The 25,025-nt window shown below is 41.8% G+C and overlaps 1 protein-coding gene across 1 annotated transcript in view; it reads right to left on the minus strand.

Annotated features, from left to right (window-relative positions):
* Positions 1–1,076: 1,076 nt before the first annotated feature.
* zdhhc9 (zDHHC palmitoyltransferase 9) overlaps positions 1,077–25,025 on the minus strand; it is a 106,812-nt gene continuing 82,863 nt past the window's right edge. Inside the window, exons 5-9 of the mRNA XM_078547063.1 lie at positions 22,171–22,219; positions 10,691–10,793; positions 9,471–9,574; positions 5,022–5,109; positions 1,077–2,079 (exon numbers count right to left, since the gene is read on the minus strand). Coding sequence (XP_078403189.1) covers positions 1,855–2,079; positions 5,022–5,109; positions 9,471–9,574; positions 10,691–10,793; positions 22,171–22,219 — 569 coding nt within the window. The 3' untranslated portion in view covers positions 1,077–1,854. The remainder of the gene's footprint in view (positions 2,080–5,021; positions 5,110–9,470; positions 9,575–10,690; positions 10,794–22,170; positions 22,220–25,025) is intronic.

Consider the following 25,025-nt stretch of genomic DNA (forward strand, 5'->3'; position numbering starts at 1 on the left):
CATCAGGATGAACTTCCACTTCAAAAATACTTCAACAATGCAACCATTGGATTTCCAGTTCTAGGCATTTGATTTGTATTCGAGATGTTCAAACCAGAAGAAACTAGATTTGGTTCCAAGAATCAGACTTATACTTGGAACAAATTCCACATACAAGAAAATCAAATTCTTGTTAGATCAGTTTGGCTTTAGAACTATAGGTCTTTCTGCATACAGTGGGGAAATTATAGAATGGAACGGCTTCATTAAAACTATTGACCATTGAGTTGTACTTAAGCATGTGTAATAGCATATAGGATAATTGAATTCCAACAAAATGGAATTTTGCACAACAGGACTAAAACAAACGAATGAATTACCATTTTCACTGATGCCACAATTCCATTCTTATTACCATTGACTATTAACACATTATAATCACGCATCTCAAAAAGGTATTACAAATTTTGAAATTGTTTAATCCAGTATTATGAAAGGCACTGTTGTCAGCTCAGAAGAGGCTGGGAGCACAAAGCAGTCTATTAGTTTTTCTTTATGCCTTAGTTAGGGACATGAAAATTGAAAGTCAGAGTTTCAGCATACCTTGGAATTCAGGGACTTCAGCCTTTTGGCCAAGGCCACAGTTTCCTCTTGGGTCTTTGTTGAAATTTGGTAGTCTTAAACTGCAAAAGTAGTCTTTGGGCAATAAAGATTTTTTTCTATTAAATTATAAATGGCTAACTATTTATAGTTTTCCATAAATCATCTATTCCAACATAGCAGGTAATCTCAAACAGAACTCATTTCCCAATTTAGAACAAGTGATTTGTTGTAACACATTTGCACCATGAGTGTTCCAAGTTCCCTTTTGCCAGCTCTAGGTCTTGCACCTGAGCACTCAATACCCTTTAAAAAGTACAAGGAAGAACAACTTGTTAACAATACCTTAGAATCACACAGGAATGGAAAGGCTTATTTTTCTCAGTAACAATTTCTCCTGGCTAAATATTTTAAGCCACATGTCTATTTTACATACTATCACAGTATGAGTGGCCCCAGTTCATAATTTACTAGTAAATCAACAATGACACCATAATAGTGTTTGGAAGAGATTGTAATTTCATGAAAACAACAACCAATAGCAGCATTAGTTCACAACTTTGTTTTTAAAAATTAGTATCACATACCCAAGTATATTTTGAAATTCAATATCACTTACCCTACATATCAAGCTCATGTACTCAGGGAGACTGCCCATTTACACACACACACACATATATACGTTACTACATATTCCGTAAGACAACTTTCTCACAACTGTCTAAAATGGATAGCTGATCACTCATTAAATGTCACCAATTACAGGCATGTTAAGTTGTACTCGTCAGCTCCAAACATCGACATGTTATGCATAGAACCCACCTGAAATTCAGCACATCAAATGAGGTATTCACACAATATTTATCCTGCCAGTTATTTTCATGAAGTTACAATATGTAACATATGGGTAATAAATAGAAACTTCATCAGTGACTTTCGTAATGTTCATCTGTCACATTGCATTTTTGTATTTTGAACTAAAATAATAAATGTTAATTTATGAATGGACAGATCTGGCCATAAGTAGGTACATTGGGTCAAATTGCTCAGAAACCTTTCAGCGCCAGACTTCAACATTCCTGGTCTGATGTTATTCCTCATCATCTACATCCCACCCCACCCCCCTAAACTCCTTCATATAAAATCTACAATACTGATCAGATGAAAATTGCAGTGTCAAACCAATTTGCACCTTAATTTAGCTACAGGAACTGTCTTCCAACTTCCTTTTGTGCGCCAAGTCTTTTTTTTGCACTTAGTCCAGGAGCAAATTTACTAGAAGGCATGTCCCTGGTATGAAGTTTCTTTTGTAACTGCAGCCCTTTGCAGAACTGTAGTGCCAGACTGCATATTTAAGTCCACTGGCGGAGGAGATGGAAGTCGCTTTTTTGTGCCAGGTGATGGTATTGTCTCTTTTGGTTCTGGTTCAGTTTGCCCAGGTACCGCAGGAGCTTCTTTTACTGGTGCCTGCTCATTGGCTATCAATGGAGCTCTACTTGCCTAAAAAAGAAACATCATTAAGTAAAGTTGCTATTACAGCCGAGTCACATGAAGTCATGCAACTATCTACACGAACGAGAGAAACAAAATGATGGTAGCAATCATTACAATGGCCCTGAAAATTCTGCCTTTTTTAAAATTATCATGCATGAATGCACAGCAAGTGCATTAGATTCTGCATCCAAGGTGTGTGATCCAAGCATTCAAGGGAATAAATAATTTCCATTTTCTTCCCATCATATTGCATTCCTGATCCAGATTGCATTTACAAATGTAAAATGTGAAACAAAGGAAGCTGTAAATATAAACAATTGTTCGAACAGTTCTGAAAAAAGGTGCAAACATCGATGAAGCTGCTGTGCGCTTCCAGTTTTTGGCCTTTTCGCAAATAATTCATACAAATCAGGTTTAGACGAATAATATTCCACATGACCAGCTTCTACGTTTTTGAAGACACGAGGATCAGCTAAAAAGATGCACAAAAGGAGATGGCATCGGTTCTACCAATGTTTCCCGAGTGACCTTCACAGGATGTGAACACATTGGAGAGAGTGCAGAAGAGGATTACAAGAATGGTTCCAAGGATGAGAAACTTCAGCTATGAGGGTAGATTGGAGAGGTTGGGACTGTTCTCCTTGGAGAGGACAAAGCTGAGAGGAGATTTGATAGAGATGTTCAAAATCATGAGGGGGCTGGACAATGTAGCTAGGGAGAAGCTGTCTCCACTCATAAAAGGATCAAGAACGAGAGGGCACAGATTTAAAGTGACTTGCAAAAGAAGCAAATGTGACGTGAGAAAAAACTTTTTCATACAATGAGTGGTTCAGGTCTGGAATGCACTGCCTGGAAGTGTGGTGGAGGCAAGTTCTATCGAGGCATTCAAGGAGACATTAGATGATTATTTGAATAGAAACAATGTGCAAGGGTACAGGCAGGGCAATGGCACTAGGTCATAATGCTCATTTGCAGAGTTGGTGCAGACATGATGGGCCGAATGGCCTCCTTCTGTGCTGTTAAGATTCCGTGATTTTAATAAAACTGCAAGGTTAGCATGGACTGCAAAGTGCAACTGGCAGCATTCCACATATTTCACAATATTCAGTGCATTGAAAACAATAGAAATAATTACCCACGTTTGGCAAGGGTACATGCAGTGCAGCTCAGGCAATTCAGTAAACAGAGGTTAATGGATGGAAGAGATGCAAGATGCGCAATGGAAAGAGCGATTAGGAATTTCAAACTGCCAACAGCCCTTGGTATTAAGTTAGTTACCCTAAGTGAAGCGATAAAAGTGATACAAAGAACATGAGACAGTGCTTGCATATGTAGGACAGAGAGACAAATAAAACAAGCAAAGTGTGAGCAAGAGCAAACCACAAGAGATAGTGGGCTGAATTTGACCTCAAGCAAGGAAGTCCCACTGCCAGGACCGAAGGAGGGTCCAAAGCACACGCAGGCAGATGGTGGGGCTGAGCGGTTATTTTACTGGCGTGACCAATTAAGACATTTATAGCTGCAGGCCCAGAGGGCCTGCAATGCCAACAATCGATGGGGCTGCTGCTGAGGCTGCAGGGAGAAAAAGAGGGCGCCTCCATGTTGAAGCACCCATGGAGAGCGGGTGGAAGAATTTTTCCAATATGCCAGGGCCGGGAGATCGGAGGGGTGAGCCCTCCATTGGAGGTTTTGGAACTGGGATTGGCCATGGCTGCCGCAGGGCCCCTCCCTGAGCCACAGAATGACCAGAAAGAAGCCCCCTCACTAGGATGCCATCGCAATGTATCCGGTGGCCTCCCATGTGACAAGTGGCTGTGCTGACGCCATGAAAATACAGATGGGGTGTAAAGTGGCCCATGAATAAGCTGGCCACCAGCTTCCAGTTGGCAAGATGCCGAACTGCTGCCATTCCACTTGCTGAAAATATTCTGTGCTGGTGAGAAAATATCAGGCCTGCATTCCAATTCCTTCTGCCACCATTTTACAAGCTGTGCTGCCTCCCAGTCCACCTCAAGGGGGCTGGTAAAATTGCAGCCAGCATGCAAGTGGGGGAGACACAATGAGAGCAAAAGCAGCAAGCATGAGTGAGACACACAAATGCACGTGAATCTGGTTATTTATCAGCTGGTACCTAAGGATGACCTTGAAAGCTGCTAGATGATGATTAAAAAACCTCAACTGATTTACTAAGCTTTTCAGAAAAGTGAACTTGCCATGACCTGAACTACAATGGACTCCAGTCCCAACGATAGTAGTTGAATTTTAATATCCTCCAGGTGCCTCGTCATTATGCTCGCACCCAAATGAAAGTAAAAAAGACAGAGGACCAAAAAAAGAGAACTTGTAATTAAGCGTCTTATGTCCTTGGTACATCCCAAGCACTTCACTGCTTTTTAAGTGTGCTGCACATGACTGCTTTTTAAATGCACTGACTTATGTAAGCAAATATGACAATCAAGGTCTCAAACAGCAAATGGATTAAGTGACAGCTAATTGTTTTTTTTTATGGGTTGGATTGAGGGAGGAATATCAGAACTCCACTTTATAAGTACCACCAGGTCTTTAACACCCAAACGAGGGCTGACGACAGAGCCTCAAATGCCAAAGACAATTAACAACGTAGCAACCCCTTACTAAGGGACTGAAATGTTAGCCTAGCTGGTGCGCTCAAGTTATATTCAAATAATGCAGTTTAATCCCCCCTACAAATCCCTTTGTTTATTTGTAGAAACAGGTCATGTGGTCCACCAAGCCCACTCCTTACCAGATCCCTCAACCACTTCCATAAATCCATCCAATTGTTTCTTGAACCTGCTTTGTGATTTTCCCTAGTAACTTATCCTTAATAACGAAAATGTTCTCTCCCAATTTTCCTCCTTAGTCCAGGTTTTCCAGTTTTTAGGCATTTGAGATACAATTAAGCAACAGAAATATCACATGGATCTTACTGTAATTTGTGGCACTGTGCTTGCAATTTGGTTAGCATTCGCTGAAACACCAGCCTCATCCTGTATAAGCCCCCTCCTGTCAAGAACACTGGAAAGAAATGCACTTTGTATTAATTTCTAATTACATAAAACATTTCATTCCCTTTTATGTCATAAACATGGGGTGGGAGTTGGAACAAGATGGAGAGAAAATTAAAACGAGCATACAAACTAGCATACACATGGGACATAATATGCTATTATTGTGATAAGGATGTCACTTAAATGGTACCATATTCTCTAATCTTCAACCATCTTTTGCGTAATTGAGTGCTTACAAAAATATCTGAAGCTACATTTCATAAGATTAATCTATTCAAGGTTGGGCATGATTCACACTGAGCTGAATATTGGGCAAAATTCAAAATTAAAAAGTACTGTCAACAATACACATAGCTTTTCTTAACCTCAAAAAGTTGAGGCATTTGTACAAAAAATCTTCAGCCAAACAGCAGTCAACTTTTAAGGTTCCATGAACGGCAAACGAAACAAGTGACACGTAATCTGCTTATTTTTGGCACTGCTAGTTGAGGAGCAACATCAGCAAGGGTACCGGAAGGGCTCCCTGTTCTTCTCTGAACATTGCCATGCGATTTTTGATATTCACTTGATCCATCGGAATAGGCAGACAGCCTCAGTTTAACATCACAACCAAAGGAAATACTCTGACAATTTAACAGGTAGTTATTGCTCAGTAAAAACAACTGTAGTCACTGAAAGGGTCCAGAGTAATTCAGAGGCCCAGATTAATGCCCCAGAGGCTTGCGCTCAAGTCCAACCACAACAGTTGAGGGAATTTAATTGCCATTAGTAAAATAATTCAATTCATAAATACACCTGGAATAAAATGGTATTCTCATTAATAATGATAATGAAACTACCGGATTGTCATAAAAAGCCATCTGATTCATTAATGTCCTTCAGGGAGGGAAATCTTTCATTCCATACATGATTCCAGACCTACAGCAATGCAGCTGACTCTTAACTGCCCTCTGATATGGCTTGAGTGGCTTATTAGTTAGTGACTTGCTACCAAACCGCTAAAGAATCTGTTATTAAGGAGTTAATAGCAGGATAATTATAAAATAATACAAATCAGGCAGAGTCAACATGGTTTTGAGAAAGGGAAATCATACTAATTCATTAGATTTCTTGAGTAAGTAACAAGGTGGATAAAGAGGAACCTATAGATGCGGTCTTAGATTTCCAAAAGGCATTTGATAAGGTGCCACATCAAAGGTTACTTTAAGAGCTCATGGTGTAGGGGATAACATTAACAGATGGGGTAAATGAGTTATTTTAGTACTGGCAACAAGCTGCAGTGCCACAGGAATCAGCGCTGGGGCCTCAAACATTTACAACCCATATCAATTATTTGGGCGAAGGCACCTAATGTTTGGTTGCAAATTTGCTGATGACACAATGATGGGTTGGAAAGTCAATTTTTTAAAGAAATTTGGTCACGGGGTGTGGGCGTCACTGGCTATGCCAGCATTTATTGCCCATCTCTAACTGCCCACGAGTAGGTGATGGTGAGCTGCCTTCTTGAACCACTGCAGCTGTAGGTACTCCCAGAGTGCTGCTCGGGAGGGAGTTCCAGGATTTTGACCCAGCGGTAGTGAAGGAACAGCCATATAGTTCCAAGTCAGGATGGTGAAAGCTTGGAGGGGATCTTCCAGGTGGCAGTGTTCCCATTGTCTGCTGCCCTTGGCCTTCTAGATAGTAGCAGCCATGAGTTTAAAAGGCGCTGCAGTGCATCTTGTAGGTGGTACACACTGCTGCCACTGTGCATCAGTGGTGCAGGGCGTGAATGTTTGTGGATGGGGTGCCAATTAAGTGGGCTTTGTCCTGGATGGTGTCAAGCTTCTTGAGTGCTGTGGGAGCTGCGCTCATCCAGACAGGGGGAAAGTATTCCATCACACTTCTGATTTGTGCCTTGTAGATGGTGGACAGGCTTTGGGGAGTCAGGAGGTGAGTTACTCATCACAGGAGTCCTAGTGTCTGACCTGCTCTTGTAGCCACAGTATTTATATGGCTAGTCCAGTTCAGTTTCTGGTCAATGGTAACCTGCAGGATATTGATAGGGGGGGTTTCAGAGATGGTTAGATTCTCTCTTGTTAGAGATGGTCATTGCCTGGCATGCGTGTGGCGCGAATGTTACTTGCTATTTGTTAGCCCAAACCTGAATATTGTCTAAATGCAGCAAGACCTCGTCAGTATCTGAGTCATCACAAACGGTATTGAACATTGTGCAATCAGCAGCGAACATCCCCGCTTCTGACCTTATGGTGGAAGAAAGGTCATTGATGAAGCAGCTGAAGATGGTTGGGCTTAGGACACTATCCTGAGGAACTCCTGCAGTAATGTCCGGGAATTGAGATGACTGGCCTACAACAACCACAACCATCTTCCTTTGTGCCAGGTAAGACACCGACCAGTAGTGTTTTCCCCAATTCCCATCGACTCCAGTTTTGCTAGAGCTCCTTGATTCTACATGTCAAATGCTGCCTTGATGTCAAGGGCAGTTATTCTCACCTCAGGAGTTCAGCTCTTTTGTCTATGTTTGAACCAAGGCTATAATGAGGTCAGGAGTGAGTGGCCCTGGCAGAACCCAAATTGATTGTCAGTGAACAGGTTATTGCTGAGTGCTGCTTGAGAGCACTGTTAATGATTCCTTCCATTACTTTACTGATGATCGAGTGTAGACTGATGGGGTAGCATTTGGCTGGATTGGATTTGTCCTGCTTTGTGTGCAGGACATACCTGGGCAATTTTCCACATTGCCAGGTAGATGCCAGTGTTGAGAGCGTACTGGAACAGCATGGCTAGAGGCACAGCAAGTTCTGGAGCACAAGTCTCTAGCACTACTGCTGGGATGTTGTCAGGGCCTATAGCCTTTGCAGTATCCAGTGCCTTCAGCCATTTTTTGATATCACATGGAGAAGCGCAAATTGGCTAAAGACTGACATCTGTGATGCTGAGGACCTCTGGAGGAGGCTGAGATGGATCATCCACTCAGCGCTTCTGGCTGAAGATTGTTGTAAATGCTTGAGCCTCAGCTTTTGCACTGATGTGCTAGGCTCCCCCATCATTGAGGATGGGGATATTCGTGGAGCCTCCTCCTCCAGTGAATTGTTTAATTGTCCATCACCATTTAGAGTTAGTCTGTGGAATTCTTTTGCCCCAGGAAGCAGTGAGTCATTTAACATATTCAAGGTTATTGACAAGGGAGTCAAGAGTTGTGGGGGGGATTGGGAGTGCAGACAGGAAAGTAGAGTTGAGGCCACAATCAGATCAACAATGATCTTATCAAAAGGTGGAGCAGGCTTGAAGGGCCAAAAAGGTACTCCCATTCTTAGTTCCCGTGCCAGTGCTATGAAGCAGCAGCTACCCAGCAACAAACTGTGCACTGATGCTCAGTTTGCATTCTGCCCAGGAAACTCCGTTCCAGACCCCATTACAGCCTGTCCAAACAGACAAAAAAGCTAAATTCTAGAGGTGAAGAAAGAAAGAGTGACAGGCCTTAACACCAAGGTAGCATTTGACAGAACATGGCATCCAGGAGTGCAAACAAATCCGAAATTAATGGCAATTGGGGGAAAACTAGCACAAAAGATGGCTGTAGGAGGCCAATCATTTCAGTGCCAGGGTAGTGTCCTAGGCCCAACCATCTTCAGCTCCTTTTGCAACATCCTTACCTCCAACATAAGGTCAGAAATGGGGATGTTCACTGACGATCAGTGTCCAGTACCCATTCGTGACGGCTCAGATACTGAGGCAGTACATGTCCTCATGCAACAAGACCTGGATAACATTTTACCTTGGGCTAATAAATGGCAAATAATATTGGCACCTTAAGTGTGCTGGGCCATCCCCAACAAAAGAGAATCTAAGCATCTCCCCTGAATATTCAATGGCATTAGCATCACTGAATCCCCTGCCAACATCCTGAGAGTTATCATTGACCAGAAATTTAACTGGACCAGCCATATAAAATACTGTGGCTGCAAGGGCAGGTCAAAGGCTGGGAATGCTGCACTGAGTAACTCACCTCCCAACCCGCCAAAGTCTGCCCACCAACTACAAGGCACAAGTCAGGATTGTGATGGAACACTCTCCACTTGCCTGGATAAATATAGCTCTAACAACACAAGCAGCTCAACATCATCTAGGACAAAGCAGTCTGCTTGAGCACACCCTATTCACCACCTTAATTATGCACTCCCTCCACCACCAATGCACAATGGCAGCAGTGTACACCATCTATAAGGTGTAGTGCAGCAACATTCCAGGGCTCCTTCAATAGCACTGAATGAATGTTAACCAGGAAACTGAAAGAGCTCCCTACACTTATTCAGCATTATTGGCATCACTTTTGAATTTAAACACTGTACAAAATAGCTTTCTTACCTTGGTGGCACTGGCCCACATAGAATCTCACAACAATTTTTTAGTACACCATCATGGCTGTAAGGGTTATGAATTCCATTCTTTCCTGACCAAGAGCCTTTAATCTGTGAAAGGCAATTTGAAGAATTAAAAAGAATAAAATTCTCCACAAGCACAAATACTGATCCCTCATCTCCAGCTGCAAGAACCTTGACATAATGCTACTAATATGAATGCTGAGCCATGACATGTGCAGCGGATGGATCATTCTGTGCAGTACCTATTTACAATTTAAGGCAGCAGGATCCCTCATGGAACAAATTAAAATGGTAATTACGGCAACACTACTTCCTCCACATATTAAACTCAGGTTCAACAGAGTACCACCCATCACAAAAAAAAAACTAAAGAGGCCCAAATGAAAAGTTAGACTTAGTCTTGACTTCTAAAATACATGCCATGCTTGAAAATACTGAAAATGAGTTCTAACAGCTCATATTTTGATAATTATCACATATTTCACATTTATGCATCAATGCAAATATTCCAACTACAGGGTTCAACATTTACCAAGATTTTAAGGTAATAGGATGCAAAAGGAAGCTAACAAAGATTATTGTGCAACAGCATCACCTTGAATGAGAAAGCATGAAATCTGACATCAATATGAACTGCAAACAAAATATTTTATTTCAGAAAGTTAAGAGTAGATACTTTTATATCAAATTTGTTGCACTCCACTTGAAGCAGTTTTAACATTGATGATTAAAGGTGTGTTTTTGTTGAAACTCTTGACTTATGTGCAATGCTCGTCCCTTATCGTTTGCAGTGTACTGTTGGAGGACAATAGATTGAAAGACTACTTTGTTTCTTCCAACAGCAGTTCTTGGGATCTGGAATAATTTAGTTCTGAGCATCACTGGTGTGGAAGTCATCTATATATGAGCAGCTTCCAGAAATGGGAGTATTGTACAGGTGTTACAAATATGAATAAATGGCAGAATTATTGTATTTAATGTGGTGCAGAGAAAATCCTTAATTATGTGGGAATGACATCAAGTTGAGATCACAAATCACAAATGTTACTAGCCACATTCAATAATCAATGACAATCAACCACCTTTGGAGGAAAAGGAAGGAAACACTTGTATTACAAGTGTTTTGTGGTTGGTTAGTAATGGTCATATCCCCAAAACCAGAAGTCACTCTACCCATTCCCCTGTTGCATTCATAGTACTTACATCTTCATTGGTGGTCTGATTGAGTGCAATCAGATAGGTGTGAAATCCAGACAGGCCAATCACAGACCATAATGTGAAGAAGCAGATCACCACTTCTAGTACCGTAATGGAAGAGTTAAAGAATGTCCAATCAATAGCAAATACAGTTTCATGCAGTTATAACATTTATTTCCTTTTCCACAGCAAGCTCTGAACAAAATTCAAACAATGAACTGTTACTTAGATAACCAGTACTAACATAACTAATACAACATTTCAACTCAATAGTCACATCAGCTTTTAATACCAAAGTAATAAAGGCAATACATATTGTTTACTGAGCACCAAAACAAAATATTCATTTTTGAAGCACACAAATCATTTTATTTTAAATACCCAGGAGAAGCCAAAACTACTACTCAGATGCAGAAGGTCAGACTCCATCTGGACAGGAAAATAGGATCAACAGAATCAGAAACTATAAACCCAAGCTCAGTGTAGGATATTGGCTGGTATATTAGTACATTGCCCAGGTGAGCTTCCCAGTGTTATTGGGCCTTCAATGTTCGTCTGCAGACTCTTGTCTCTTGACTGATCCTTTGGATGCAATTCTACTTTTGACAATGCAACATTTCTTCAATACTGCACTAAGGCAGTTCAGGGTAATGCATTAGATGCAATTCATTTGGATTGCCAATAAATATTGAATAAAGATATCAAACAGTTATTGCATGACTAAGGGCAGAGCATGTGGAATCAGGGGACAAGAAGAATACATAGTAAGTTAGCTACAAAACAGAACACAGGAGTTAAAAGTAGTTACTTGATTAGCAAAAATTTGGGGAGTAGTGGTGCTCAAGAAACATCGGAGGAGTAGGCCATTCAGCACATCGAGCCTGCTCTGCCATTCAATACAACCGTTCTAAAATCTGTAGAATTTAGGAAGATGATCTTCAATGCATCCGCTACCTCATTAACTGCTTCTTTCAACACTCTGGGATGTAGAATATCAGATCCCATTAATTTCTCCAACGCCACCTTCTTCCTAATACTAATTTCTTTCAATTCCTCATTCTCCTGGTTTCCTTGGATCTCTAAATCTGGGAGATTGCTTGCATCATCCTCAGTGAAGACAGACAAGAGTAATCATTTAGCTTCTCTGCCATTTCTTTATTCCCCATTATAACATCTCCTGACTGGCTAAGACAAATGTGGGTCCATTACAAACAAACATTTCCTTTTACATACCTATAGAGGCTTTTACAGTTTGCTTTTGTTTTTTTTGCTAGTTTACACTCATTCTATTCTCCCTTTATCAGTTTCTTCGTCCTCCTTTGCTGTACTATAAAATTCTCCCAGTCCTCAGGTTTACTACTATTTCTGGCAACTTTATATGCCTCTTCTTTTAATCTTATACAATCCTCAACTTCCTGTTAGACACAGTTGGCTGACTTTTCTTTGTTTTTTTTGTTCCTTGAAGGAACGTATAATTACTGTAAATTATGTAATAATTCTTTAAAGATTTTCCATTGCCTGTGTACCTTCACACCTTTTAATGTTTTCCACCTCAGCCAATTTTCAGCTCATACCTTCGCAATTTTTTTTGTTCAAATTTAACACCCAGGCTTCAGATCGAATTACTTCATTTTCAGACAATGTAAAATTCTATCATATTATGGTCACTCATCCCTAAAGGTTCTTCTGTGACAAGATTATTAATTAGCCTGTTCTCATAAACAGTGCTGGAACAGTTGTTCATTTTTGTAAATAATTTTGGTTCTAAAATTGAAAGTACAATTAAAAAATTTGTGGTGGCACCAAATTGTGGGGTGCAGAGGATTGCAGCAAAATATAGGAAGATATTAATAACTTGCAGAATAGATATGTACTTGATAAATGAACTTCAATGTACATAGGTACAAGTTAATACATTTTATAGAAAGAATAAGGAGAACACATATTCCTTGCAAAGTGCCTAAATAGGGCCAAAGGCGGAGGAAACTAGGATGCAGGTTCACAGATCACAAAGTAGAGACCGGTTAATAAGGCCACAATCAAAACAAAAAAACATGGATTCATTTCTAGGGGAGTAAAAGTGAAAAGCAAATATTAAAAACTTGTATTGAACCTTAGTTAGACTCCATTTTGGAATACTCTGTACAGTTCTGGCATCCATTTTATAAAAAGGGTATAGAGGCATTAGAGCAAGTGCAATTAAGATTTGCTTACTAGAATGGTATTAGGGCAGAGGTTTATAACCTTTAGGCAAGATTGAATAGATTAGGGCTTGTTTCTCTAGAAAAGATAAATCTGAGAGGAGACCTGATACAGGTCTCCTAGATTATGAAAGGATTTGATGGGGTGGATATGGGGACCCATAAATAAGATAGTCATTCAGAAAAAACATCTTTGCCCAGAGTGGTGAGAATGTTGAATTCACCACTACGGAGTAATTGAGGTGATTAGCATAGATGCATTTAAGGGGGAAAACTAGATAAGCACATGGAGGAAGAACAGAAGGAAATGTTGATGGGGTTAGATGAAGAGGGTTGAAAAGAGACTCATGTAGAACATCAACAATGACATGGACCTGTGGGTCAAAGGGCGTGGTTCCTGCTGCAAATACTTTGTAATAGTAACTCACAATACATGCAGAGACTCAGTAGATGATAGTGTGGCAGAAACTGAGTAAATCAAAGCTTCAGCTCCTAACAGAGTTCAGTTGTGGATACACGGTAAGCTTTTGCTTAAACCTTACATTTTCCAGCACAGCAATTCTAGTCCAACACCACTGCCTCTTGTCAAATGAAGGGGTATTTTACAGGGATTGTGGGGCGGAAAAAAAAAGGAGGTGGGGTTAGGAGCAACAATCTTGCAACATAAACACAATTAATGCAGAGAATCACAAAACCTCCCATAAGAATGTTGACACTGAGCCAAAGGACAAGAGTTGCAGAGGGGTAACAAGAAACTTGGTCAGGAGGGGGCTATATGGAGGGTCTTAAAGGCAGAGAGCTGGAGTGGGGATCACATCAAGAGAAAGGCATCCAGGAATTGAAGATGGTGAACTAATGAGCAACTAAAACAGACAGCTGGGATTATGAACTGCTCAGATTAGGAAAGAAGAGTTACAAGGAGAGACTGTAAACTGGAATAGTTATGATCCAGAAGAGTATCATTGATGATTTTCCCCTCCCAAGTCTGAAGCACCCTAGAGGTTTGAAATATAACAGGCTGAGATCACTGAACTTGGCAGGGGCCAAAGATCAAATCCAATCTGCATGCTTCAGTCACCCACTGTGCTCACAAATTGAGTATTTGGGGTGCAAACTCCAAGGAAGGTTGTTTCTAAGGTAAAGCTTGAAATTTGACTATTCCTCCACAGAAATCACCACCTCTGAGAACAGGAAACTCATCCTTTTCTGCATGTGATATTCAATTATTACAAAACAAAAGCTGATACTAGAGAAGTAGCTGAAAGATTTTTTGGTTCAAGTTAAATAACTTAGGCAGACACAAGGCTATAAATTACCATGCGTAATCACAGCAGATGATTGCTTAGTGCATATGACCTTTCTGCTGTTTTGGAACAGAGGTCTTACCCCCTGTTACAGGAAGCTTGTGACTGGCAAAAATGTGGAACAAAGTCACAATATCTTAAATGGGGTTACCCATTTGGATTGCATTAAAAATGCCCTATGAAGAGTTTGAGCGTTAGCCTGCTATAAACAGTAATTCCTAACCAGTAGTGATCCGAAAATTCATCTCCCCTTGGATTTTGTATGCAAACTTGCACATTCCTCAACAAAACCATCACCACAAATGGAGTCTCTGGTTATTTACATCATCGCTGTTTGTAGGGCCTTGTTGTATGAAATCGGTCTACAGCATTTCCTGGGGCAGAATTTTGCCCTTGGCGGGCGGGCTCTGAGGAGGTCGTCGGGAAGCCAACTGCTGCCCATGATCAGCACTGGGCCGCGGTTTCATGCTGGCAGGCCAATTGAGGCCCAGCCAACATGAAACGCAAATGACAGATCTCAGTGCTCCCTGTGCGGGCAGGGGGAGGAGAGGAGGGCAAGCGGTGAGTGAGGGTTTCACAATCTCCGAGGCACAGAGCTGCCGCAGGGAGATGAAGCGTTGTTAAAAAAAAACAAAAATAAAAATAAAAATGTTATAAAACATGTCTGTCACATGAGCAGGAATATGTTATTAATTCAACTGTAAAACTTTTATTTTATTTTTAATTTGCTTTTGAAAACCTCATCCTACCCATTGGTGAGGTTTCCAAAAAATGCAAACAGCGCTTGGCCTTTCCACCTGCCCAGCAACCATCAGGTGGGACGGGCAGCAAAAAATTTAGGTTAATTGATTATTTAATGACCTTAACAGGCCTTAATTGTGGGCAGACACGCTGCTGACTTCGGCACGCGCCCGCCGACCGAACCATTGCGCGTTGACGTTGGCACACTCAGTCGATGTCAACGCATGTAATTTCATGCTCGAGCAGGTCTGCCCCTAGTGTTTCAACAGCAACTACGTTCCAAGGGTACATCAGTTATGAAGCAATTTGGGAAAGGTGCGATAAGTAAAATTCATTCCATTCTTGGTGAATTTTCAGAATACTAAAGTATTCTGCACTTAAGTAAAATAAAGTTAGCGTAAGTGAAATCAAGGCATGGCAGGGCAGCTTGGTCACATGGAATGTGTCCCCTTTAGTACAGTCATGGACACTACCAGTGACCTAGATCACCACATGTGCAGGAAGTGTCACCAGCCGCAGAAACTTGAGCTCCAGGTTTCAGAGCTCAAGCTGCGGCTGGAGTCACTGTGGCGCATCTGTGAGGCTGACAACTATGTGTTTAGCGCATTCAGAGAGATGATCAGGCTGGCAGCATGGAGACAGTAAGGGAATGGGTGACCTCCAGGCAGTCCAAGAGAACCAGGCAGTCCAAGAGAACCAGGCAGTCCAAGAGAACCAGGCAGTCCAAGAGAACCAGGCAGTCCAAGAGAACCAGGCAGTCCAAGAGAACCAGGCAGTCCAAGAGAACCAGGCAGTCCAAGAGAACCAGGCAGTCCAAGAGAACCAGGCAGTCCAAGAGAACCAGGCAGTCCAAGAGAACCAGGCAGTCCAAGAGAACCAGGCAGTCCAAGAGAACCAGGCAGTCCAAGAGAACCAGGCAGTCCAAGAGAACCAGGCAGTCCAAGAGAACCAGGCAGTCCAAGAGAACCAGGCAGTCCAAGAGAACCAGGCAGTCCAAGAGAACCAGGCAGTCCAAGAGAACCAGGCAGTCCAAGAGAACCAGGTAGTCCAAGAGAACCAGGCAGTCCAAGAGAACCAGGCAGTCCAAGAGAACCAGGCAGGTTGTGTAGGATACTGGTGAAGGCGTTGGTTCCTCGGAGAAGTGCAATCAGAGCCAAAATTATGGCTCCACAGGCAGCTCAGCTGTACAGGAGGGGAGGAAGAAGAGGGGAAGAGCAGTCGTGATAGGGGATTCATTGGTTATGGGAACAGACAGGTGCTTCTATGACTCTAGGTGTGGCTCCAGGATGGTATGTTGCCTCCCTGGTGCCAGGGTCAAGGATGTCATGTAGCTGCTGCAGGACATTCTTCTGGGGTAGGGTGAACAGCCAGAGGTCGTTGCCCACATTGGTACCAATGACTTAGATAGGAAGGGGGATGAGGTCCTGAAAGCAGGTTTCAAGGATCTAGGAAGGACACTGAAAAGCAGGCCCTCTAAAGCAGTAATCTCAGGATTACTTCCAGTCCTACGTGCTAATGATCATATAAATGGGGGAATTGAGCAATTGAACACGTGACTGGAGAACTGGTGTAGGAGGGGGGGCAATCAGATTTGAGGCACGAGGAATGGTTCTGGGGCAGGTGGGACCTGTACAAGATGGACTGGTTGCATCTTAGGAGGACGAGGACTAACATCCTCAGGGAGATTCGCTAGAGCTGTTGGAGAAGATTTAAACTAGATTGGCAGGAAACCTGAGAGGGAGCTCAGATTCGAGGGGAGCAAAACTGGCAAAAGGAAGTAGAAAGCAAAAAAAATAGAAGACATATGAAGCATAAGCAGGCATCAAATAGGATCAGAATTGAGAATAAAGTTAAAAAAGCAGAATTAAAGGCACTTTATTTTTATTCATTCATAGGATGCGGGTATTGCTGGTCAGGCCAGCATTTATTGCCCATCCCTAATTGCCCTTGAAGGTGGTGGTGAGCTGCCTTCTTGAACCGCTGCAATCCATGTAGTGTAGGCACACCCACAGTGCTGTTAGGGAGGGAGTTCCAGGATTTTGACCTAGCAACAGTAAAGGAACCGGAATACATTTCCACGTCAGGCCAGTGTGTGGCTTGGAGGGAAACTTTCATGTGGTGTTGTTCCTATGCATCTGCTACCCTTGTCCTTATAGATGGTTGCCATCATGGGTTCGGAAGGTGCTGTCCAAGGAGGCTTGGTGAGTTCCAGCAGTGCATACTGCTGCCAGTGTGTGTCAGTGGCAGAGGGAGTGAATGTTTGTGCATGAGGTGCCAAACTGGCTGCTTTGTCCTGGACAGTGTCAAGCTTCTTGAGTGTTGTTGGAGCTGCACTCATCCAGGCAAGTGGGGAGTATTCCATCACACTCCTGACTTGTGCCTTGTAGATGGTGGACAGGCTTTGGGGAGTCAGGAGGTGGGTTACTCACTGCGGGATTCCTAGCCTCTGGCCTGCTCTTGTAGCCACAGTATTTATATGGCTAGTTCAGTTCAGTTTATAGTCAATGGTAACCCTGAAGATGTTGATAGTGGGGGATTCAGTCATGGTAATGCCATTTAATGTCTAGGGGCAATGGCTAGATTATCTCTTGTTGGAGATGGTCATTGCCTGGCATGTGTGGGGCACAAATGTTGCTTGCCACTTGTCAGCCCAAGCCTGGATACTGTCCAGGTCTTGCTGCATTTGGACATGGACTATTTCAGTATTTGAATCGCCACCAATGCACAGCTTTCATAAAAAAGTTAATGATTTGAATGCACAAATTGAGGTAAATGGCTATGATTTAATTGCCATTACAGAGACGTTGCCACAGGGTGACCAAGATTGAGAACAGAGTGTCCAAAGATATTCAGCGTTTAGGAGGGATAGACAAAAAGGAAAAGGGAGGCAGGGTAACGCTCTTACTAATGTACTGGTCTTGTCCCTTGTTAAGAGACAAACTTTGATCGAAGGATCAAGATGTACAATCAGTTCAGGCCAAGAAACAGCAAGAGGCAGCAAACATTGGTGAGAGTTATTTATATGCCACCAAACTGTGGTGGTAATGTTGGGCACGGCATAAATCAGGAAATTATAGATGCATATAACGTGGGTAATACAGTAATAATGAGGGACATTAATTTACACGAAGACTGGATTAACCAAATCAGCACTACTGCCATGGAGGAGGAATTCCTGGAATGTGATGGGTTTCTGGAGAAGTACATAGAGGAGCCAACTAGGGATCGGGGTATTTTGGATTTAGTGTTGTGTAATGAGAATGGGCTAATTAATAACCTTGCTGTAAAGTAGCCTTTGGGAAAGAGTGACCATAACATGATGGAATTTCACATTAAGTTTGAATACGATATAGTTCATTCTGAAGCTAAGGTATTAAATCTGAAGAAACAAAATTATGAAGGTATGAAGAGCAAGTTGGCTATGATGGATTGGTAAAATACACAAAGAATACTACATGGTCTACAACAGATATACATTCCTCTAAGGCACAAACACCCAAAGGTAAAGGTAAATCAACTGCGTTAACAAAATAAGTTAAAGATTGCATTAGATCAAAGGAAGTGGCTTATAAAGGATACCAGAAAAAGGTGATAAGCCTGGAGGATTGGGAGCAATTTAGAACCCAGCAAAGGAGGACCAAGAAACTGATTAAGGGAAAAAAAGAATATGAATACAAACTAGCAAGGAACATAAAGGCAGACTAAAAGCTTCTTTCGGTGTGTGAAAAGCAAAAGATTAGCTAGAACAAATGTGTGCCCGTTATAGATGGGCACAGGAGAATTTCCAGTGGACAACAGGGAATTGGCAGAGAAACTAAACAGTTATTTTGTGTCTGTCTTCACAGATGATGATACAGAAAATCTTCCAGAATTACTAGGCGACCAAGGGGCTTGTGAAACTGAAGAATTGAAGGAAATTAGTATTAGTAAAGAGGTAGTACTTGAAAATTAACTGGATTGAAGGCTGATAAATCCCCTGGAGCAGATGAGCTTCGTCCCAGTACGCTGAAGGAGGTGGCTAGAGATAGTGGATGCATTAATGATTACCTTTCAAAATTCTAGATTCTGGAAAGGTTCCAGAGAACTGGAAAGGAGCAAATGTAACCCCACTATTTAAGAAGGGAGGAAAAGGAGGAATGGAGAACTACAGACCTATTAGTTTGATATCAATAGGAGGGAAAATGTTAGAATCTATTATAAAAGGATGTGATAACTGGACACTTGGAAAAGAATGGTAAAATTGTGCAGAGTCAACATGGATTTATGAAAGGGAAATCATGTTTGATAAACTGGGAGCTTCTGAGGATATTACTTCTAGCATTGATGAAGGAGAACCAGTGGATGTGGTGTATTTGGATCTTCAGAAGGCTTTTGATAAGGTCCCACACCAGTTAATAAATAAAATTAGAGCGCATGGGATTGGGGAAATATACTAGTGTGATTGAGGATTGGTTAACAGACAGAAAGCCAAGAACAGGAATAAATAGATCATTCTCAAGGTGGCAGGTTGTTACTAGTGGGGTACCACAAGGATCAGTGCTAGGTCCATAGCTGTTCATAATCTATATCAATTATTTGGGTGTGGGGGTCAATTGTAATATTTCCAAATTTGCTGATGACACCAAACTGGGTGGGCGCACAAGTTGTGAGGAAGAAGCAAGGAGGCTTCAAGAGGACATGGACAGGCTAAGTGAATGGGCTAGAACATAGCAGGTAGAATATAACGTGAATAATGTGAAGTTATTCACTTTGGTAGGAAAAACAGAAAGGCAGAATATTTCTTACAAGGTGAGAGGTTCAGAAGTGCGGATGTCCAAAGGGACTTGGATGCCCTTGTTCATGAGTCACTTAAAATTAGTATGCAGGTGCAGCAAGCATTTAGGAAGGCAAATGGTATGTTGGCCTTCATCGCAAGGGGATTTTAGCACATGAATAAAGATGCCTTGCTGCAGTTGAATAGAGCCTTGGTGAGACCTCACCTGGGAGTATCATGTATAGTTTTGATCCCCTTATCTAAGGAAGGATAAATTTGCCATAGAGGGAATGCAACAGATTCACCACATTAATCCCTGGGATGGCGGGATTGTCTTATGAGGACAGACTGAGGAGAGTGGGTCAGTATTCCCTAGAATTTTGTAGAATGAAGGGTGACCTCATTGAAACATACAAAATTCTAAAGAGGGTGGATGTAGATGTTTCCCCTGGCTGGTGAGTCTAAAACCAGGTGACATAATCTCAGGATAAGGGATAGGCCATTTAAGACCGAAATGGAGGAGGAATTTTTTACTCAGAGGGCGGTGAATCTTTGGAATTCTCTTCCCCAGAGGGCTGTGGAAGCTCACTGTGTTCAAGACAGGAATCAATAGATTTTTGGACACTACGCACATCACGGGATGTGGAGATTGCCACTTTCCTGCACTTTGAGGTAGATGATCAGCCATGATCTAACTGAATGGCAGAGCAGGCTCAGCAAGCTGAATAGCATACTCCTGTTCCCATGTTCCAAAAAGGTCTAACACAAGATAAACATCAGTAAGTGTAGCTGCCACAGATTCTACAATGAAATTCTAGCCTTAAGCTTAAAACTGTATTTTCAACCTCCCTGTTAAGTTTAATAACTTCATGCAGAGGGTAGCAAATCAATGGAAAAGATTAGCAATGGAGGAAGGGTTAGCTATCCATCAGCCAATTCAACTGAATAAGTTGTGAAAAGTTTGATAAAAGCAATATCTAATGCTTCCCTTGAGCATTAAAATAATAATCCCATTTCGACATTTGTAAATGCTAAGCTATTCATCACTCATCTTCTACGGTCAATTTAAAGTGTGATTTGACTAAATATTAACTTATCCCAAGGGAAATATCATGGCTTGAATTTTCCTGTCAGCGATTTGGGGGTGGGGCCCGCTCGCCGACAGGAAAATGACGCAGGATGATGTCGGGAGGAACCCCCGACGTCATCCCGGTCCCTTTAAATTTTTAGGAAGGCAGGTGACAGCGAAATCAGCTGTTCGCCCGCCGACCTGTCAATGGCCAATTGAGGCCATTGACAGGATCATTAAGATAATTAAAGACCCTGCCCGTCCAACCTTAAGGCTGGCGGGCAGGCCAGGAGCCCCAGTGGGCTTCTGATAAAGCATGAAACCTCATCCACCGGCGGGATGAGGTTTCATGTCTGTTTTTGAAAAGTCAAATAAAGTTTGTATCATTTTTATTAACATGTCCCATTTCATGTGACATTGTCACATGAGGGAGACGTTAATAATTTTTAAATTTTTCTATTTTTTGACTTTTCTTACCTGTCACTAATCTCCCTGAGACAGGATTTAGTCTCAGGGAGCAGTGCGCTCTTTGCATGCATGTGCGAAAGAGCACACTTTGACAGATGGGGAAATCCCTTCCCCACCCCCGCACAGGAAGCACATAGCGCTTCCTGATGGGCAAGCCGCTGGGCGGGCCTTAATTGGCCCGCCCACTCAAAATGGCGGCAGGCCCCGTTTCGGTAGCAGGGGTCGGCTGTCTGCCCGCCGCCGAGCCAGTGGGGCCCACCTGCCTTCCGAGGGCAAAATTCTGCCCCATGTCCTTCAACCCTGAGCTGCCTACATTTAAGTGTTCAAGATAATAGGCATAAGTGGAAAATACAATCTGAATGGGTCGGGGCAGTTGAAATTATAGATGCAATATCCTAATCACTCAATGTATGCAACTTCTGTACATCTATTTATCATCTATTTTTACCAATTTTCATCTCTCTTATGTTGAGGACTGCTTTGTGTGTTATAGTTCCATTGTGCAAAGTGTAGTTTTATACCTCACCCAAATGGCAATTCTTAGTTTTGTGAACATATTGGTTGCAAATGTGAGATTTTATCACAGGAGTATTACCTTCAAATCCAATTATGTCTTCCCCAACTCTCACCTACCAGATTCCAGGATGTGAATTTTTCCTTCCTTGACCACAGAGCTCTTAGACCTATTGTAGCCCCAACCACCACCAGTGGAAATGAACTAAATCAGAGGCCACTGATCCAATCTTAAATACATTACCTCACTTCTTCACTAACTTTATTTTTTAAGCAAAACTAAGAAACTGTATATGAAATTGCAAAAATACATGCAATCCACTGGTTACCATGCAACACAAATCTTCTAAGTCCTAGAAGCCACAACAGGTTTACACAACATATGCTTATAATTTCAAACACTAATGCTTGTTTTTAACTCCTTCTCAAAAGGATATGTCCCCGGTGTGTCCTTCAGTGTGTTTAAAAAACCATTGTCCACGGATCCTGTTTTATAAAAGGAAAATATCTTGAACAGACAGGCCAGAGGTAGGAGAACAAAACCTTCAACAACACAAGAGACAAAAGTGGGGTAGGGGAGGTAAAATAAAGTGGGCCTACAAAGGATGGGCACTCCATCAGAAATTCATATTTGACATATTTATACCAAAGATATGCAAATTTGTGGCATCTCTAAACACAATAGCAACTTCCTGGATTCTGAACATAACGTCAATGGCAGAAGTCTTGTGGCAGTAGCAGCAAAAACATGGCATCATTTTCAGAATCCAGGCAGCAACACAATTAAGCTCTGAGAAAGCCTGAAGCAGCAGAAAAATGGCACAGCTGTAAAGGCTAGGAAATGAGGTTACAATTGTGCCAAAGACACAGGCATCAGATTATCACTGATGGGTAAGGAAAGGCGTTTGTTTTAATCTTCTGGTGTAAACTACTTTGCAGTGAGTGTTTGATCTGCACTTTTATGCAATTGCTTTAATAATGACTACATTTATACTTTTTGACTGAACTTTTTTTTTTGAGGATAGAGAAAATCTCTCATTTTCAGACCACCAGGTGTGAATACAATTATGGTTTTATGGATTATACTGCTTTAAAAAATGGGCAAAATAATTAGTTGGTTTGGAAAAACCAGCAGTCTGTCAAAACAGCCCATTCGGTAATCAATTGCATTTGTCGAAATCTTCATTAGCTGTAATTCTAAAATAAAAATTGCTACAATGAAGATTGCTTTATTTTACGAACAGCAAACAAAATCACCACAAAACAAAATGGGGGGGGGAGAAACATTTGCAAAAAAAAGGATCTGCAACTTTCATGCTGTGGAATGGACAGTATTTCAATTCAGCCCCCACATATTATGCATTAATTCCAATTGGAAAATCTGATTCACTTAAAGTCATACTTAGGAAAGCAACTAGGATGTCAAATGAGGAATCGCTGTAGCAGATCCAGGATTCTGTACCACACAACTGGGTGGCAACGACAATGGCCTGGTAGAGTTTGATTTTAGTCTACAGTTTAATGCCAAACTGCTTCTAGACACAATCATGGAGTCAGCTGTAGCTAGAGCTTGCTTTCTGGATGCATGCGCAGATATATTCATCAATAGTGGCATCCCGAAAGAGCACACTGCCAAGGTATGAGAATTTTTCTACAACCTCAAGATTGGTGTCATCAACAATTATGATTGGTGCTTTGTGGGCCTGGTGCAGGCAGAAACATAACCTTGGTTTTGGAGACTCAATTTTTTGGCAACGCTCAAGAATGTTTACCGTGGTCTGGATGCTGTGGAAAGGTCCCTGTTGAAGGTAGCTAGGGCTGAGTTATCTGCATACTCATATTACTATCTCTGTGGCTTTGGGGAGGCAGCCTGGAGGAATCAAAGAATTTCCCTGAACAAATCTAATGCTGATGCCTGCAGGCACATCTCTGAGCCTGTGCCTTCCCCTGCAATAACACGGGAGGCACTCAATATTCTTAAATGCATATGTCCCCACAATGACTAACAGTGGCAATGTAAAGAAGAGTTTGTGATGATCTGGACCACCTCCTGTGATCAATTCCTAAAGACAACGAAATTATCCTTATGAGCCATTCTAATGCCAGAGTTGAACATGACCATATCACATGGGCAGGCACCCTTTGTCAACATGCAGTTGGAAAGAACATAAGAATTAGGCGCAGGAGTAGGCAATTCAGCCCCTCGAGCCTGCCCCACCTTCCAATGCGATCATGGCTGATTTCATTTCGCAAACGAACACTTTCCTCATTGTGTGCCAAGCATGACCCTGCTTTAACCAAAATCAAGTGTCCCCCAAAAGGAAAATATGAAACAACCTGGCAACACGCACAATATAAGCACTGCCATCTCCTTGACTATGTGTTTATCAGGCAGAAGGAAAGAGCTGACAAAGGCAATTAGTGCCATGCAAGGAGCTAACTGCAGGGCAGACCACCATCTGGTCCACACCAAGCTAAGTCTAAAGATCCAGCCAAAACATCATAAATCAACTTGCCAGGCATGGCCAAAACTAGATGTCAAACTCAAGAATCCTGCTATTTCCTTAGACCTCACTGCACAAGTTGGCGCATAATTTAAGTGATAAACAATACCACCCAAATGAATCAATTTAAGTTTTTTAGTTTGTTCAAGGGATACCAGTGACACTATATTTCTCATTCTTAATTGCTTGGAGGTGGTGGTAGTGAAGTTTCTTCTTGAACTGTTGCAACTCTTGTTGTGATGAGGTTTGCATGCCATGTTGGATAGGGAACTCCATAATATTAGCCTAATAAAAAGGAACAACATTATGCTCCATTGAGGGTTGGAGGGAAACTTGCAAATCATATTTCACATTGTTGTTCCTGTCCTTCTTGGTGATTGAGGATGCACACTGAGGCAAGCTGGCAAAGTAGCTGTCAAGGATGGCTGCATTTTGCCCCTGTTCAGGATGGTCTTTCATGCCATTTACCTACTAATGTACCTACTAAGTGCAAGTCTGGAGGCTGGCTGTAGGCTGGCATTGGCTGTTATCATCATCTTGTTATTTGGCAGTTAAGCAAAACAGGAAGATTCCCAGATGTCTAGTCTAACATTTCTCTCTGAACCAACAGTTTAAAGAACAGCATTCACTGTTGTTTCTGGGAAGCTTCTAGCTCCACTTGGACTAAAATCAATACATTTCTAAAATTTCTAAAACCAACAAGAGTTTTTCATCTTTATCTCAAGCAAAGGATCTTAAAATAAGTTGCATTTAAAAGCTGATTTCTTAAGTTTAAAAAGCCACTGGCT

This window comes from Cetorhinus maximus, chromosome 8, assembly GCF_964194155.1.
Source record: "Cetorhinus maximus chromosome 8, sCetMax3.hap1.1, whole genome shotgun sequence".
Classification (NCBI taxonomy): domain Eukaryota; kingdom Metazoa; phylum Chordata; class Chondrichthyes; order Lamniformes; family Cetorhinidae; genus Cetorhinus; species Cetorhinus maximus.